Source organism: Oryza brachyantha, chromosome 3 (assembly GCF_000231095.2).
Source record: "Oryza brachyantha chromosome 3, ObraRS2, whole genome shotgun sequence".
NCBI lineage: Eukaryota > Viridiplantae > Streptophyta > Magnoliopsida > Poales > Poaceae > Oryza > Oryza brachyantha.
The window spans coordinates 12,680,222-12,698,568 of NC_023165.2; the positions used below are offsets into that span (position 1 = coordinate 12,680,222).

The 18,347-nt window shown below is 40.6% G+C and overlaps 3 protein-coding genes across 3 annotated transcripts; 1 reads left to right on the forward strand and 2 right to left on the reverse strand.

Moving 5' to 3' along the window:
• Positions 1-9: 9 nt before the first annotated feature.
• On the forward strand, positions 10-10,025 carry LOC102718070 (protein DGS1, mitochondrial-like). The gene is made up of 14 exons (XM_040522711.1): positions 10-304; positions 648-762; positions 856-1,059; positions 1,291-1,419; positions 1,503-1,670; positions 4,638-4,832; positions 5,608-5,708; positions 6,615-6,704; positions 7,796-7,868; positions 7,953-7,981; positions 8,086-8,209; positions 8,883-8,993; positions 9,362-9,462; positions 9,544-10,025. Exons 1-14 carry the CDS (start codon positions 57-59, stop codon positions 9,674-9,676), a joined length of 1,821 nt encoding a protein of 606 aa, XP_040378645.1. The 5' UTR covers positions 10-56; the 3' UTR covers positions 9,677-10,025.
• Positions 10,026-11,674: 1,649 nt separating this feature from the next.
• On the reverse strand, positions 11,675-12,695 carry LOC102718350 (E3 ubiquitin-protein ligase AIP2-like). Its single transcript, XM_040521866.1, has one exon. The coding sequence runs from the start codon at positions 12,375-12,377 to the stop codon at positions 11,805-11,807; it is 573 nt and encodes a 190-aa protein (XP_040377800.1). The 5' UTR covers positions 12,378-12,695; the 3' UTR covers positions 11,675-11,804.
• A 106-nt stretch (positions 12,696-12,801) lies between these two features.
• On the reverse strand, positions 12,802-17,368 carry LOC102704784 (probable glucomannan 4-beta-mannosyltransferase 5). The gene is made up of 10 exons (XM_006650073.3): positions 17,130-17,368; positions 16,691-17,007; positions 16,371-16,469; positions 14,716-14,968; positions 14,329-14,439; positions 14,111-14,247; positions 13,881-13,994; positions 13,613-13,812; positions 13,325-13,522; positions 12,802-13,225 (listed from the first exon to the last, which is right to left on the reverse strand). The coding sequence occupies exons 1-10, from the start codon at positions 17,236-17,238 to the stop codon at positions 13,054-13,056; spliced, it is 1,710 nt and encodes a 569-aa protein (XP_006650136.3). The 5' UTR covers positions 17,239-17,368; the 3' UTR covers positions 12,802-13,053.
• Between the last annotated feature and the right edge of the window lie 979 nt (positions 17,369-18,347).

Genomic DNA, 18,347 nt, shown 5'->3' on the forward strand with positions numbered 1-18,347 from the left:
GCTGAAAAACCTTCAAAACTTTGATTCGCACGCCGCCTCCCTGAATTTTGTTTGCTATGGCTGCTTGGTCGCCACCGGCGAGCCCTAGCTCCGGCGACCCGGCCGAGGTGGCCGCGAACCCCGCCGCCGCTAGCGCTGCTCTAGCGGCGTCCGCTCGCGTATGGAGCTCCCTCCTCGCGCGCCTCCCCTCGCTCTCAGACTACTCCCGCCTCCTCTCCGGAGGCCGCCGCCGCCGCCGCCGCCGCCGTCGCCGACGCGCCGCTCTCCCACTACCCATTCGACCTGCCGCCGCCCACTCCGCCCGGTGAGGAGCCGCCCTGCTCGAATTAGTGTGGGGTGCTAAGCTTCTTATCCTGGGTAGGCTTTTGACGGAGTAGTGTACTTGTGATTCGTGGATTGGTGGACATGCGGCAGGTAGAAATTTGGGCCAGTTCTCGATTAACAGGTGGTCTACGTGGATCTTGTGCTTAACTTGTGCTAATGTGTTTCGATGTTTATCACTGGGTGCTGTATGTGCATCAGCTTTTCTTGAACTATATTTGATAGATCTTGTTATGTGGATTCATTTTACTATTTTTTGACATGCCATTGATTACTGTGATGCGCAGAGTCACTTGGAGATGTTTCTAACTATATGTTGTTTGCAGGATCGCCGGTGAGATACCCAAAGCTTTTGACATCCTACAAGATGTTGTGCAACACACACTGTCTAATTTGCATAGTATCCAGAAAAGCTTAATCTTTTGGCAGTCCAAAGCAGAGGTATAAAATTAATACATATACCTGGGAAGCACTTTTACACTTATAATATGTAGGGAAGACTACTATTTTGTTGACCTATGCTATTTTCTCCAGGGAACAAATTCACAGAAATTGTACTTTATGATCTTTGAGAGAGGTCCAAAGGCCTTTGTCGAAGCAGCATGGCAAACGTTCACCAGACTCAAGAGCAATGGGAGTCCAGTCCCGTACCTTTTGCACTCTGCTTCTGATATGGTCTCAACAAAAATTGCTGCCCTGACAAGTATGCAACATTGCTTGGCTGCTTTTCTTGCTGAGGTTTGTTTAATCGATTGTGTTTATTAATACAAATTCTGATGCCAAATAGAGTAGATTGTTCTCAACAGTATTTTCAATATATACTCTGTAGCAGTTAGCAGCTCCCAAATAATTGGTGTATTATGGTGGCCAAAATACTCAAGCTCTTCTATCTCTTGGATGAATTGACTTATAGAACATGATTACTGTTTCTCATACATGAATTCGAATTCTACATTGCCTCTTCTATAGGTTTATTTTGAAGTTGATAAGTGCAGAGAAGGACTAACAGAAAGCTCAGATAAATCGCTACATACTCTATTCATTGTTCTGAATTCCGTCTTCTCCAAATTGGAGGTATCGTTTAGAAATGCTGATGAGGTATGTAATGTTCATGTTTTGGATGTTTTAGGTATAACATACTTGCTACATTAATGCTATGTAACATATTTTCATTTCTTCAGGGGAAAACTCTACTATGTACACATGATGGAAACTCACCTGAACTTATTTTTGAAAGATTGCCGGAAGTTGATGTTGAGAGTTCAGAGTGTACACAGGCGTTACCGACAGATGCTATAACATTATTATACCAAAACCTCCAGAAGTTAGATGATTTTATTTCCGATCAGGTAAGTAACTCTCCTTTGTACAACAGGACACATGCCGTATTGCTACTTCTCAGCCTTTCAGGTTCCATATTAATGTTATATGAGTTGGTGAAGGGGTATTGTGAGACTATTTTTTATAGTAATGAGTGTTCAACCTTTACCCTGAAACTGTTTGTGCTTCTTGTAGAAAATATTTATGTGTATGTAACTTAACAAATAATTTTCTGTGCGTGTAACGTGAATGCTTTCCATCTATAAACTAGTGTTAGGACTATAGCTGTAGTGCAAAACAGAATGCTAAGTGATTCTAGCCGACAACTCTGTTATCCGGATTGATCATGTGTTTAGGGTGAGGACCTTCATCCTGGTTTTGTACCTCCTTTTCCTTTTTAATGAAACGACATGTTGTTAAAAAAGAATTAATCATGTGGATAAGCAGGCTTAATCTGTTCAAATACCAAACCTGCATCTCAAAATACTAGTTTAGCATTATCCAGTGAACTTTTTTTTTTTGGCAAAAATTAGTTCCATTTTCATTGAAATTACACCTGTCAAGTTTCATATTCATCGCAATGTTACTCCCTTCGCTGCCCGTTTTCCATTATCACCTGTTATCCACTTATCCTTCCTCTTACTCTTCTTCCCTCTTTTCTTTCATCCCTCCCTTGTTTGCTTCCTACCTGATCTTCACCCTTCTCTGTCCATGTGGTGCCACCACCTAACACCGTCTCTTCTTGGTCTTAGCATGAATCTGTGTGGTGTTGTAGCTGTATATTCCCATCCACCACCATCTCCAGGATTCTGCATCAATTTTGCCTCGTCATCAGCAATGTAGACATCCTGCATAAGCACATGTTCCTTCAGCTTTAGCAAAAAGATACCTGAAGTGAGTGATTGTCCAGCACCTTTATGCTTCTTCCTCATTGAGCTTGACCTGAGCGGCTGAGCCATGCCCTTCATTGTGCATGCCATGCCTCTTGCTACCTGGTGTGCACACTACTTGGTGTCTCATTTGCTACTCCCTCTCACAAAGCACAAATATGGCACTACACTTGCCTTTGTCTAAAAAAAGTAAAGTTTAATCATAAGAGAGATAAAAGTGAATGGTTTAAAATTTTGGTGGTATAGAAGTTGTTGGGGAGATTTCAATGGTATAACTGTTAACAGGTGCTGTTTTGGTGATATGAAACCAACTGTTATAGTTATTTTTTTCAAATTATTTATTTTTGCTGTCATAAACAGTTTAATATGTAATTCTTACTTGGAATAAGTGAGGACTGTTCACTTTTAAAAATGTAATTTTGCTAGTGCTCTTAGAAGTTAGAAGATATGTATATGTGTTATGGTTATTAGAAACTGTGAGATAGAGATAAATGGAGAGAGCTGAATTGTGAGTCACTTGTATCATTTTCATTGATCCAAACATCTCCTTATATAGGGAGATTTTCAGTGGGCTGTTACAAAATTCATAAACACCATCAATACACATGAATATGGCTGATTTAGAGGCTTGTTTATAGGCTGGTTTCTTCCCTTGCATGAAGGCAAATTATGGGCTGCAATTAAGCTAGTTTATTCCCTTGCATCAATACAATTCATAGGCTACAATGAGGAGAATTAACGATGGCTATTTGCTGCAATTGACTTGATCAAATTGATTTGTTTTGTAAATAGACATGGATAATTCCCCTAATTGCAGCCCATGAATTGCCTTCATGCAAGGGAATAAACTAGCCTAATTGCAGCTCATAATTTGCCAAGGGAATAGACCAGCCCATAAACAAGCCCCTAAATCAGCCATATTCATGTGTATTGATGGTGTTTATGAATATTGTAACAGCCCACAATTAGTGGGCTGAAAATCTTCCTATATAAGGAGATGTTTGGATCAATGAAAATGATACAAGTGACTCACAATTCAGTTCTCTCCATTTGTCTCTATCTCACAATTTCTAATACGTTATCAAGCACGCTCTAACTAGTTGAGCAAAGCAAATAAAAGAAGGGTAAGAATGGCTAGAGATTTACCGATTGGTGTTGATGCTAACTCTTTTCTCCCTCATAATCTCCATGCTCGTCAACTGCGGCGCCTCATGCACCAGCAGCTAGAAGAGCTCCTCCGGGCTCTAGTTCGTCGTCTTCGATGTCGCTGGGACCGTGCTTGTAGGAACACACAAGCCGGTAGCACCGACTCCAGCACCTTCGCGACTCGCCAAGGTTCTTCGGTGATGTCGACCTCCTGCACCGCACCAGGCCGCATCCTTGTGGAGTTGCCGCACTCCATACCATGGTACTCGCAATGGTGCGGCGACTCCCCCAGGATGTGGCTTGGTGCGGCGCAGGAGGTTGACATCACCAAAGAACCTTGGCGAGTCGCGAAGGTGCTGGAGTCAGTGCTACCGGCTTGTGTGTTCCTACGAGCACGGTCCCTACGACGTCGAAGACGATGCACTGGAGCTCGTCTAGCTGCTGGTGCATGAGGCGCCGCAGTTGACGAGCACGGAGATTATGAGGGAGAAAAGAGTTAGCATCAACAGGAATTGGTAAATCTCTACCCATTCTTACCCTTCTCTTAGTTGCTTTGCTCAACTAGTTAGAGCGTGCTTGTAACGTATTAGAAATTTTGAGATAGAGACAAATGAAGAGAGCTAAATTGTGAGTCACTTCTACCATTTTCATTGATCCAAACATCTCCTTATATAGGGAGATTTTCAGCCAAGTAATTATGGGCTATTACAAAATTCATAAAAACCATCAATGCACATGAATATGGCTGATTTATTCTCTTGCATGAAGGCAAATTATGGGCTGCAATTAGGCTAGTTTATTCCCTTGCATGAAGGCAATTCATGGGCTGCAATTAGGGGAATTAACCATGGCTAATTGCTGCAATTGACTTGATCAAATTGATTTGTTTTGTAACAATGGTTTCATTATGCGAAGCAATATTTTGCATAAATATCTGAAGCAAAGTTTTTTCTATTGTAGTTTTCAAGCTATAAAAGACCAAGAAATATGACCATCTATTGGTTGCCCTACACATGTGGAGCATTGGGCCTCTCTGCATGTTCTTTATGGCTTTTGCGCCACAGTAGCTTGATGGGAAGTTCTGACATTGACAACTGGATTCAAGATGCCAAAGAGTCTATGGTTGGTTTTTGGGATGTACATGTTGGGCAACCAGTAAGTGCTTTCTTGATATGTTCATTTATTGTGTATCATATGCATGCATGATGCTAGCATGCGTTTAACTGAAGGCAAATTGAGTCACTTTAGGGCTCACTTTAATAGGTGGGGTTTATGTCTGATCCCTTTAAATTGCAAGGGATTTGAATTAAAACCCCCACCAATCTGAAGGGATTGAGGTCTAATCCCCATATATGCAAACAAGCTATTGTGAGGGTAGAGCATGTTGTTATTTTGAGATAACTGCATCAAGCTGTATATATAATTGCTTTGGAAGGCATATATACACGATTTTCTGTGAAATACTGCATCCAAATGTTTGTCTATTGAAAATGAATAGCAGATACTGCTTAAATAGAAAGAGCTGCATTATTAGATGTGCTCTTGTGTTGCAATGTTAAGCATTTGACTTACTTTTACTGGATGACTTCGCTTACCAGTTACCATCAATGATCTTAAGGTAATTAGTATATCCAGGGTAAGAAACTTGTTAATATGCACCTGCCTCAGGCCCTCAGCTTGCACATTTCAGTGGACTGATTTCTGCCAATTCAATTCCTATGTGGAACCATCAAAATTTTACAGAGAACTTCTTTAATTATACCTGATTTTAGTTGATAACTTCTAATTGACCTCACTATCTCAACAAAAAATTGCATTCCTTTGTTTACAGCTAAATTCAATGTTCTTTACAGTTTTGAAATGTAGAAATCAGCTATCTATATTACCATGCTCTTACCATGACCATTCTGTTCTCTTTGAGAATCATTAGATCATTTCCATCAGGGATGAACTGTTTGAGACATTCAAGCAAAGATCTAAACGTGAAATGGAAAAACAAGAGGTCCAACAAACTGAAGAATCATTGCGCAGGTTATTCCCAATGATGCCCACGCTTCTCTTGTCAAGCTTACATATTCATGTTTCCTTCCTCAAAACTCTGTACAATATTGTTCTGAATATGCCCATTCTTCTTCCTTCAACCTGACGTGCATTTCTCCTTTCCAAAACTCTGTAAAATAGTGTTATACGTTACTACCTCTGTTTCACAATATGAGACTTTTTAGCATTGCCTAGATTTATATGGATACTAAGTCTTACATTACGAAACAGACGAAGTGGTATTCATTTGGCATTGTCTAAGTTTCACCTCCTTAAAACATTGTTCTGAATATGCCCACACTATCCTTCAACCTGACACGTGCATTTCTCCTACCAAAACTTCATACAGTAGTGTTCCAAGTTAATATCCATTTGGCATGCCCTAAGTTTCACTTCCTTACCGAAACAAAATGTAGAAATGTATCTGTACTTCTGTAGTTAAGATTTTACAAATGACTATATTTGGTTCAGTAATTTACCAGACATCCATGTCATTTGTATTTTGGTCACTTACTATTCTTGGAAGTGTCTATGAAATTGTGGGTTGAAACTAGGTTTTGCTGCTCCTGCCTTTCATATGTTCCTTTGTTAGATTGATCTGTTGACTGTTGTGTTGTCATTGACTAATGTTCATTAATAATCAATAAAAGGCTTCTTCATCTCATAACCTACACCGCCTTGCTTCCTTGTCTATTTTATTTTGCTATTTCTGGTCCCTTGATAATTTTCTTCACCCTGGAGCTATGTAATGTATTCACTATAAGTCTTCCAAACTTCATTTTCTTGAAAATATGTAAAACTTCATCTTTGCATTGCAGTCATTTTCTGAAACACATTGAGTATTATAAACCATATCTTGCACTATCTCATCCTACAGTTTACGTGTTGCCTTTGTAGGATGTTGATTGACTTTTGTGGAAACACTTCGAACGAAAAACCGCCACAAGATATACCAGAGCTAGCGATGATGGAGATTGTCATGAAGAGGTGAAGTGTTTGAATATTTATGGTGTATTGGCTTTGACTATCAGGTCTTATTTCAAACTGAATATTTGCAAGATCAAATCATCAAAAGGCACCTGGAATTGTTTTAATTTTGTGTGTCAAATTCCTTTTTTTTTTGGGTTGCTTTTGAAAACTAAATAAATTCTATCTTTTTCCCTTTTTTTTGTTGGGGGGGGGGGGGGGTGGAAGCAAAACATTGCTCTTGAAATTTGTTATATGGTTATTAAGATGACATTATAAGGCTCATTGAGGTTTTGTAGGGATCTATAGGGTCCCTTGCTCCCATAAGGCTTTACATAGGTGCAACCCTGTACCAACACATAACACCCCTTAATCTGTACTTTCCTAGCAATCCATATCTAATTCCGAGCTAAACTGATACCAACTACTTATTTTATTCGTGTAAGGTAAACTCTTTCCTAGTACTGCTACAGTACCACTTGCTGCAGTACCGGCATCTATTACAGCAGTTTTTACTATTTCTTTTGAGCTTCCATTTTATTCTCCATCTTGTTTCACAGTGTACAAGGAAGCACACGCAAGGCTGGTAGCAACTGGTTATCCACAGTTACCAGCCAGTAGGCTTTTCTCTGCCATCAGTTACCCTTTGGTTGTGCCAGTAGCCTGCAGTGGACCAAAAAAGGCATAGCACATCTTTGGCTTTCCAACTTTAATTTTATTTAGGATTTCTCCCTTTTGTTTCAATGAAGGTTTATAACTTGTTGGTGAAGTGAAATAATGATTTTATTTGCAAGTTAAAACTTCAAGATGGATTGACTCAGTTTCAAAATGTGTTGCATCTATTACTCCATGGAGTGACTTGTTTGCATGGCTTATGTTTGCAATAGAATCTGGACTTTTGCAGGAGATTTTTCATGTATTACATGCTTTATAATATGTTGCTTACATACTTCAATGATTACTTCACATTTTATCCTTTTGTGCTTTTGAAAATCACTCAATGGACTAAATTGATGGTGCTTCTTCCACTGAAAAACAAAAACTAAACTGGCTGTTTACATTCTATTGACTTAAGCAATGAGCAATGCTATTTTTGTAATATATTAATACAGATATGAGAAAGAAGCAATGCATCCATTCCAAGGTCTTTCCAGTGGAGAATTAACACGTGCATTGTCTATTCAGGTTTGTTCCCTTCTTTCTCTATTTAGGATGCGCTCAGTTCAAGTTCACATGCATTTTTCTAACCTTCTGCTCTTAAAAATTCAGATTGAGAAGCATAAACTGGCTCTTCTGGAGTAAGTTATACTATTGTTTCTGACAATATTGCTTAAAAATGCATGATACATTTGTATCATGTCTAATATTAATACGCGAGATGATTGAATTGTTTCCACACAAGGGCAATGCTGGAGCTGGACCAGATCCTTAGGGCCAATGAGATAAATTTTGCTATTCTCGCAGCACTACCTGCATTTGGTCTTTCACTGCTGCTGCTCTTTGCAGTGCGAGCATGGGCTACGAATGTATGTATATGGACCCATCACTATTTTATTCCGGGCATCTGTCACAGATAGGCAAACTTTTCACTATTTACTTTTTGGAAAAAGTTTTTACAAATTGATCCCTAGCAAAACATTTTGCAGAATGGAACTTTCCACGCTATGCTATGATATTTAGCCTTATATGTTCATAGCACAGGGTCGCAGGATTCACTGACATGTTGAATCCACAAAACATCCCATGTGGTTAGTATACCCTGCACCATATACTTAGGCCATTAGGTGCCAAATGTCATGGCTCCCGCTTAGTATCTATTTTCTGGAAAAGTTTCATCAAAGGCTATTTGTAACATGTATCTTTACTGCTACAAAGTGGAGTACTCCTTCCCATCTTCTCTCACCACCTGCATGCAGCACAAGAGGAAAAAAACCGAAATACCAAAACAGTAAATCCCAGTGCATCCCCAATTAAAAGAACTGCGCAACCCATTCATAGTATTATTAAATCTACTGCAATGCACGAACATGTTACTAGTGTTTAAAGAGGGACAAATAGCAAAAATCAGTCCACAACTAGCAGGAGATATAACCTTGATATGTTGCATCCCTGAGATTTGTAGTTTTCACCCTGGAGAAAGTGTGCATGAAAAACGTAATAGGAATAGTATGGCTAATTGTTATTCTGACTATGAAATAGGGCCGAGGTGCTGAGGGAAGAGGTAGGGGTGCACGGCGTCAGCGAAGGCTGCTTCTTGCTGATGTAGAGAAAAGGCTTGTGGAGTTTCAGAATTGCATGGCTAATGGGATGGTAATCTCACTTTGATCTTAAATTACACTATAGTGACATTTATTTGGATGAGCTACAAGTACCTCATCTGGTTTCCTGTTGGTGGTTATTCCCTTCTCCAAGAATAAGATTATAGCACTTCTCTGTTGCATTTAAACTGCAAATATCTTATTCTTTCACCAAATATGAGAAGCCCAGGCACTGCCGTTTCTAAGATTGGGCACTTGCCGCACTTCCCACTTTCATCTTGAAAATCTGAGATTAAAATGCTTTTGTATTGACGAGAAAAGCCATTTGCATCCCACTTTTGGAGTACAAATTTGAGAACCTTAGGATTACAATATGTATTTATAACAAAACAACACCTAGCTGAATTTCCTATTTTACAGGAGAGAGAGGCATGCTGTAAGTTCGGGCTAACGCTGTACACCCTTGATAGACTATACAAAGCTGTTGAGCTGCACGCTAGAGAGACAGGAGAGTGGTCAAGGTCAGTCTCAACTCTCAACTCAAAGCTTCTATTCCTTTGCTACATGGGATGGCCTGTGAGCCAAATGGTTTTGCATTGCAGCCTGAGAGAAGACATGTTTGATCTGGCAAAGCCTGACATGGGCATGGAAGACAAGCTGGTTCTTCTGTCCCGGCTCAAGGGGATGTATGACTGCTTGCTTCCATCATCGCCAGGTGTTCTGCGCCATCTGTAACACTCTCATCTTTGCTGTTTTGTTTGTTTTTTTTTTCACGGGTGGAGCGATTGGTGAACTCACCGTGGTTTACTTTGGAGATGATGATACAGCCAAGTCCTAGAATCTGCTTGTAGCTTTAAGCACGACCCGTCGATATTGATATTTTGATGCCTGACTACAATTCCAATTGTAACTTTTTTGGGGCTCTATGCAGTGATGGTTTTTGTGCCACTGCGATGTTTTGTACCAGCGGTTACTGTCTGTAAATCCAAAATTGCCTGAACGATTAATGTGCTACACATATTTTTTTTACCTGTGGCATCGTTGAAGCACATTGAAGTGTGACCCTGAACTGGAAACAAGCGAGTATGCACTGTCTTGGTGACCGGCCGTTGCAGGTGTGGGATGATTTGATGGTTATTGGAAACGACGATGCCATTATACTTTTAATTCTTTGCAATGCAGCCGATCATTTTTCTTTGTTCAGTTTTGTGCAAGGTAGCAGCAGGCTGAGTACTTGAAAAGGATGCAGTGCCAAACTGCCTATGCACTTCCTTCCATTTGAAAATATAATCATTTATTGGATTCAACTGACAGGATCGTTTTTCTTTGTTTCATTTTTCCGATTTATCGCGGAGGCACCAACCGTTCCTAGGCAGAGACGTGGTAATATATGATTATCACGATTATCGCATGAAAACTGCACAAATTCAAATTTGAAAACTCAAAAAATATCGTCATGGTTTTTGCCTTCATATAGTGCGGTTTCATGCGACTATCACGCGATTTCAGATGATTATCGCGACGATACGGTGATCGTAGTTTGAAGCGATAATCGTGTGATTTTAGCTAAAAACTATGGTGATATAGGCAATAATCGTATGATTTTAGCTAAAAACATTTATCGCCCCATTCCACGCGGTTTTGCTGATCTGGTGGTGGTGGTCGCCTAATGGGAAAAGAGAGATATTTGGACCATTTGACCAGTCGTGCTTACATGGGTGGGTGTTGATTCTTCCCAGTGTGTCAAGTTGGGCCGGATGCACGGTGTAAAAAACATATTTTCTCCAATTAACTCAAGTTAAGTTGTCTTTTGTCAAAATTATGACTAATATTGAGCTTTTTAAAAATTTTCTTCACATCAAAGTTCAATAAATACATATGTTTTTTCTTAATTTTCCATCAAAATTTTTAAAATTTTTTAATTTAGGTGTTTTTTTCCGGAGAAAGCCCCCCGAAATTGTTATTGTTTCTCAGCTATATGCTCGATTATCCCGATAATTATGACGATTATTGCGATAAGAGAACCCTAGGACTAGTCTAGACTAGTCACCGGTGGCTCCAATATGCCAAAACTAAAATTTGCATACAAGTTACTTATTTTTGACATGTTTTATAGCATATTTTTAGACCACATAGTATTGAATATTGACTATTGAAGGAAAAAACAAAGAAGTACTCGCTCTGTTTTTTTAATTGACGCAGTTGACTTTTTATCTATATTTGATCCTTCGTCTTATTCAAAAAATTTATATAATTATTGATTATTTTGTTATGATTTGATTTATTACTAAAGTAACTGTAAGTATAATTTATAATTTTGTATATTTGGATAATTTTTTAACAAAACGAATAGTCAAACGTAAATAAAAAATCAACTGCATCAATTAAAATAATTGGAGGGAGTAGGAAATTGAGATTTGATAAGAATAGCTTGAAGTACTCACCCCTCTTTTCTTTTAGTATGCATGTTTGGACCAAATTTCATTGATCACTACCATCACCTCCTCTTTATTCCTCTCCATCTAACTCACCTTAAGTTCCATAAAATTGATGCGTTCCAAATATTTTCTTTAACCAAGTTACTTAACCTAAATTCTTTTATTTTTCACACGTACGCTTCTCAAACTACTTACCGGTGTATTTTTTAAAATTTTTATATAGGAAAATTCCTATTTTTAAGTTTTTAATAGCTAATAATTAATTAACCATATGTTAATCCACTGCTTATGTTTAAATAAGCGCCGGTTTCTAATAGAACGCGGCTGCTCAAACTCTAGCATTTATATTTACAAAAACTAAAGCATTACTACATATTTACATTTTTTTTCTTTTACATTTGAGTTGATGGCGCACTAAACATTATTTAATCCAGATCATCTATGAGCACACTCCTCGGAGGAAGAGGAGTTTCCTCTCCGGCGTCGTCGTCGGCCGGCCGGCCAATGACGAGCACGCTGAGCACGACGCGCCTCCCTCGCATCACCACCCTCTCCCCATGCACCATCGCCACCACCACCTCCTCCGCCGGCATCTCGCGCCGGCACAGCGGGCAGCTCCCGTGGATCCCCAGCCACCGCTCCACGCACTCCCCGTGGAACCGGTGCCCGCACGGCATCTCCTTCCTCCCGCGCGCCTCCCTCCTCGGCTCCCCGTCCCCGTCGAGGCAGATCGCGCACTCGGACGCCTCCGCCGCCTCCTCCAACACCTCCCTGAGCGCCGCGACCGACGCCCTGGACGCCGGGGCCACGCCGCCGCCGCTGGCGCTCCCGTCCTCGTAGAAGACGTGGTGCACCAGGTACGCCCGCCCCCGCAGCTCCGGCGCCGACGAGACGGACGCCCCGACGAGCACCGGCGGCACGCCCGCCACCGTGCGCCCGCTGTCCCTCACCGACGACACGATGGACACCATCGATGAAGGCGCGTCGGCAAGCGACATTATTCGATCCCTCCCTCCCTCGCTCCAATCTCCTCCCGTTCTTTCTTCCGCTCGCGATGAAGCCGATGCATCGATCGATCGATTGATATAGAGGAGCCAGTGTCGCCTCGCCTCTCTCGATCGGTGGGTGGGTTGATGACGCGCATGGCGCCGAAGGATTCGAGGTAGGTGAGCCTTTTGATCACAGGATTTCTGCAGCTCCGACCAAAGCGGTGGCGATTGGGATTCGGACTCCGCTCTCCACGTGTTCAGTTCGTCGTCTTGCAGCAAGGTAGAGACCCTTTTTCATCTGATGCATCTGGAATTAGATTGGATTCAGGTTGGATTTGGCTGTTTCGATATAAAAGTTCTCTTTTTTTTACTAGGAAGGTTGTTTAGCTTGCAGGTCTTCAGCACAAGAGTACAAAAGAGGTTCGATGATTCACAAGTTTGGAGTTCTCTTGGAAGATTTATTATCCCATGTACACAGAAATTCAGCAAAGGTAGGCATGTGAATTTGTTTGTATATATATTTTGTATTGACGTTTATTACTTTTTGTAACTACGGGAAAAAAAATGCAAATCAACACCTGCTGTGACGTATACTCTAGAACCTGGAATGCTTTCTGAAGAAATTTAAACCCAGAAAAGAATCACATATGAGATAGGCGAAATGTTGGCAGATTGATTTGATTTGTCAGAAGCAGCAATGGCCTGGTAGAGTGCCAACAAAATTAAGCCCAAGAAAGAAGAAGGCTAATCCTTGGAGATAGAGGTTTATATAGAAGCTGTTCTTCCCATGGAAGACAAGGTTGTAGGATGCACAGAAGATGAGGAACACCGATAATCCTATCTCAGGAATATTGACCCTGCAGCAACGGACAATATCAGGTTCAGCACGGATGCCCAAGTCCAGTACCTACCAGCTTATCTGAAGACAGCAGTAGCAATTTGAGAGAAAAATTTACCTGTTTATTAACCGTTTCCTGGATTTTTGAAGCAATGGGGTCTCATTATTCTCGTTGGAAGTATTATTCCCCACTTTCTGTGTCACAATCCATTGGTTAAATTCTTGCAGCTGCAGCAGACCAGCTACTGCAGCTCTCAAGCGATGCATGGACATGACGCTCTCAAATAAAATCCACAGCGGTACTGTGTGCAGATTTCTGGAGTGAAGAGAAAGTTAAAGCAAAATAAATTCATCCAAAAAGGTTTAAGGAGTGAGAATGGTAATAAAGCTTGTAACAGAGACTGACTCTGGATTTCTCATGGCAGTGACAATCAAGAGTGCTGTAGGAATATAGGCAACGCCCCAGATTGGCAGGAAGAGTTCTGGGATCATGACCGACACAGGGATGATAACATTGTAGAGAATAAACGCAACGGCAGGGGCAATAACTCTCCTCACCAGGAAGAAGCTATACAGCATGTAGATCTTCTTTAAGGATGACACTTTCTGATGGAGCAACAATGGCGGGTTACATTTTATTCAGAATTTTACTTATTCAAGAGAAGAAATGGTACCTTGGCAGCCAAGACATCCCATATCATCTTTCGAAACAAGTTTGTGCCGCCACAAGACCACCGGAACTGTTGTCGGCAGTATGCTTTGTAAGTGGATGGAAGCTCACTCTTTACCTGTGACATATTTGCTTTATCAGATGCTACTATTGCATCCATTTAACCTTTGGAGTATAAGGTTGCTCCGTGTTATTTTAATTGCACATAACAAATTAAGGATCTGGTCTTCTTACTCTGACATCCCCTAAATAGATGAATTTCCAGCCCTTTAAGGTTGCCCGGACAGCCAAGTCCATGTCCTCAACTGTAGTTCGATCCTTCCAGCCTCCTGCATCATTGATAGCTTCTCTGCGCCATACACCAGCAGTCCCTAAGAAGGTACCAGTGTTTAGAAGACCATCACTTTGTTCTCTTTGTGATCACATAAAGCATATACAGTCGTGGCGCGCACCATTGAAACTGAAGAAGGCAAATGTAGCTGACCCTGCCTCTTGCTCGGCTTTGAAGTGGTAATCAAGGAATGTCTTCTGTACCCTTGCCAGTAGGCTTACTCTGTCATTCACTGTAAAAATCTGTCAACTAAAAATTGGACAGATCAGAATAAATAAAATTGCTGTACAAGAGTTCGATTGTCTACTATTATCTTTTGCAAAGAAATTTTAGAATCATTTGTTCCAACCTTTGTCTTTTGTAACACCACAAGAATCAAAAGCTAAGAAAAGGTCACAAATGCAAAATTTTGGTCACCTTACAAATATATATTTAACACTTCCTGGTTTCCACTAGCAAAAACTGCAACAAGTAGGCTGCAAAGACATATCAAAGGATGAGGTCTTACCGAAAACCCAGCGAGCTTGTACAAGTGCAACATTCTGATTATGCATGAGGAATGGGACAGTTCTGAGAAGGAAATCCGGTTCTGGCTGGAAATCAGCGTCAAATATGGCAATATATTCACATTGCTTGGCATAGTCCCACTCCATTCCCTTCTTCAAGGCTCCCGCTTTGAACCCTTTTCGGCCACTTCTGGTGGCATACTTAATGTTTAGACCTTTGTTTGCCCAATCCTCACATTCCATCTCAACCAAATTCTGCAAATTGAGTAAATTCTTGTACATTTTGGCATTACATTTTCACATGGTAGATGATTAATTTATTTCTCCTCTGTATCAACAAAGTGCTAGGGACTGAAAACATATGCACACTAAAATGATTTGTACTAAGGATGACTAGCATTAAAAGTAGTCAGTTTTTTTTTGGAGGTAATTCAGCTTATATAAAGCAGGAATATAATGATGAGCAGGGTAATTTACAACTTTTCAGCTTGGATAAGAAAATATTTATGCATGGCAATGAAAGGTGACATCATTTCAGTTCACCAGATGCCAAATGCTGAGATATCTGGACCACCTTGGTCCCCACTGTCTTCTTTAAAAAAAATGGAAAAGACTCAACTAACCTCTAGAAGCAACCATCTTTTTACACAAAGGCAAGGCACAAGGAAAATTGATGTAAATAGTGGTTTTTTATTAGATTCCCCATGCAAGTAAATTACTGTTTAACATGAGTACTTTATTGTCTACAGTCTAGATAAGGATCCTTAAATCAGAAATACTTCTTTACATGGAGCTAAAAATGATCAGCTAAAAACATTTCCAAACATTTAGGAATCTGATCATGTTCTTAATTTATAGCTACAGGGCATGTTGTCGTCCTATTTCTAGAAAATGTGATACTCAATCACGTGCATTTCAAATGGTTCAGGCACATGACTTAGCTTTCAGTTCTACTTCTTCCGTTTCATATTGTAAGATTTTTTTGCCTAAATTCATCGATTGATGAATATATATAATTTATATATATGTCTAGATTTATTAGCATTCATATAAATCTAGGCAAGACTAGCAAGTCTTACATTATAAAAATAAAACGGAGAGAGTAGGACCCAAGACATTTGAGGTTCCTATGATGAAACATTAGCTGCTTTTGTTCCTTTTTATAGGGATAGTGATGCATGAAAGTGGAAAAGCAACATCATCCTTGTGTACAACTAATCCCACTCACTCATTAATCTTCAGTATTCACACAGGGACTATACTAAGCCCAACAAGCTGAAAAAAGTGATGTGCTGCACTATTATAGATTTTCTGACGTCTGGTCAAAAAAGAAAAACAAAACAGAGTTTGGACACCTCAACGGCTCAACCATTCCAGTCAGAAACTTGCATGATAATAGGAAAAAAGACCACTACCGTCGTGTTTGTTTGGCCAGCTATCTAAACCATAGTTTTCTGCGCATATGTTTTTCAAACTGATTCAAACTGCTAATCAGTGTGTTTTCTTTTGTAAAATTTTATATAGGAAAGTTGATTCTAAAAATCATATCAATCAATTATTCAAGTTTTTTTATAGTTAATAATTAATTAATCATACATTAATCTGTTGCTACGTTTTTCACAACCGGTTACTTAACTGGCAAAAGAACAGGGCCTACCTTGATGAATGAATCCGTGGAATCATCCAACACTTGGATTATCAGCCTCTCCTTTGGCCACTTGAGCTCACAAACTGCTCCAATTGACAACTTGTAGACCTACAACACAATCTCCATCATCATTACAAAGAAACATTTTTTTTTTTTGCTGTCTAGTCCGTTTGAGTTTGGTCATTTTCGTGTCAAATTTTAATCTTTTTGAATTTTACCTAGAGTTCATTAGTCAAAAGACCTTTTTTTACTGTTTAATTCATTTGAATTGTGCCTGTCTTTTGTGTAAAATTTCAATCTTGTTGAGTTAATTTTACATTTTTTTTTACCTCGAGCTCATTGAACATGGGAATCTGGACCATGACCATGGGGTAAGCAGCAGCAGCATCCTCTCCTTTCTCCTCGTCGGCGCCGCCGCCGAGGGGCTCCCACCTGAACCGCCGCTCCGGGCTCCAGCCGGCGAGCCTGGCGGCGACGCTGACGGCGGAGTTGTAGGTGGCCTCCACCACCAGCATCACCGACATCACCATGCACGCCCACACGCCGACCTGCAGCGCCGGCGCCACCGCGCCCGACCGCACCCGAACCCACGCCTCGCGCCACCACGCCGCCCCGCTCCCCGGCGACGGCGATCCCTCGCCGACAGCTTGGAACCAAGAGAGAAGCTCAGCTCAGCTCAGACCCTCCATCTATCTACCTACATCTCTCTCCGTACGTGGAGCAAGAAGAAATCAAGAAACTGAAACCTTGAGGTGGCGGCGTGTGTACCTGTGACGAGGTAGGTGAAGTCGACGGCGCCGGTGAAGACGGCGGCGGCGACGGAGGCGGCGGCGGCGAGGAGGAAGAGGAGGGCGCCGGCTACCTCGGCGGCCTCCATCTGTGTCGCTGTGGAGACGGAGGAGTACACAAACAGAACAGTAGTGAGTTCAGGGCAAGTAGGCAGCTCTCAGCGGCTGGAATTTATCTGGCTTTCAGAGGAGAACACGAAGGACTCTCGGGGAACACGTGGTGTGGAGGGCGACATGGCCGCGTTGCATCAGCGCATGGGTCAGTGCCAATATTCTGCGCACTTCCCCACCTATTTTGACGTCCAGTCCAGATCATGTCGCTCGTTTTTTTTTTTGACATTTGTTTAACCAATTATTTTTATCAGAAAACTTACGTATTATTTCTACTGCAGATATTAAGTTACATGCTTTCTTTAGATTAGATTTGGGTAGATAGTAATAAATTCGAACGTATATATAAATATATACATTGATTTATAAATGAATTTGGAAAAAAAAACATCATATGACCCAACCAACAGGAGGGTTTCATTTATTTTGTTACGATAGTTTTAAGAAATTTAGGAGAGTTTGAGAAATTTATAACCCGCCAGCTTTTGCGCTGATGTTATATTTAGGAGAGTTTAAGAAATTTATAACCCGCTAGCTGGTGAGGCCACATAACATAAGGGAGCCCTCACTCTTACATTACACGGTTTTAATCTCGCGACATTTTAGCCCCACAGGCCACAGGCCTTCCAAGCGTGGATTTCATCACTGATTTTTGCCAGCAGATGTGATTATATTTCAGAACGTTAGAAATAGTACAATTTATTTTTTTTATCTATTCATCTGCCTGCCTGCCTCCTCAAACACCAGACATGCATCTTTACGTGTAAGTGACAACTGCCCTCCTTGTTTTATATTATAAATTAATTATTGGGTTTGTTCCGAGACAAATCTTATAAAATTTGACCCATGTAATCATGTCACCAAATTAATTCATTAAATCCACAATTGAATATAATTGTATAGTGTATTTTTATGTTAAAAGTGATGCTATAGTTTTTCGTAAACTTGGTAAAATAGTAAGGGTTTGACTTTAACTTAAGATAGACCTAAAATAACATGCATACCAAGATGTCCATGGGCATCATCTGTTATGAACAGGAGTTACTTTTGTTTATCGTGTTGGTTACCTTCTGACAACTTTTCTCCA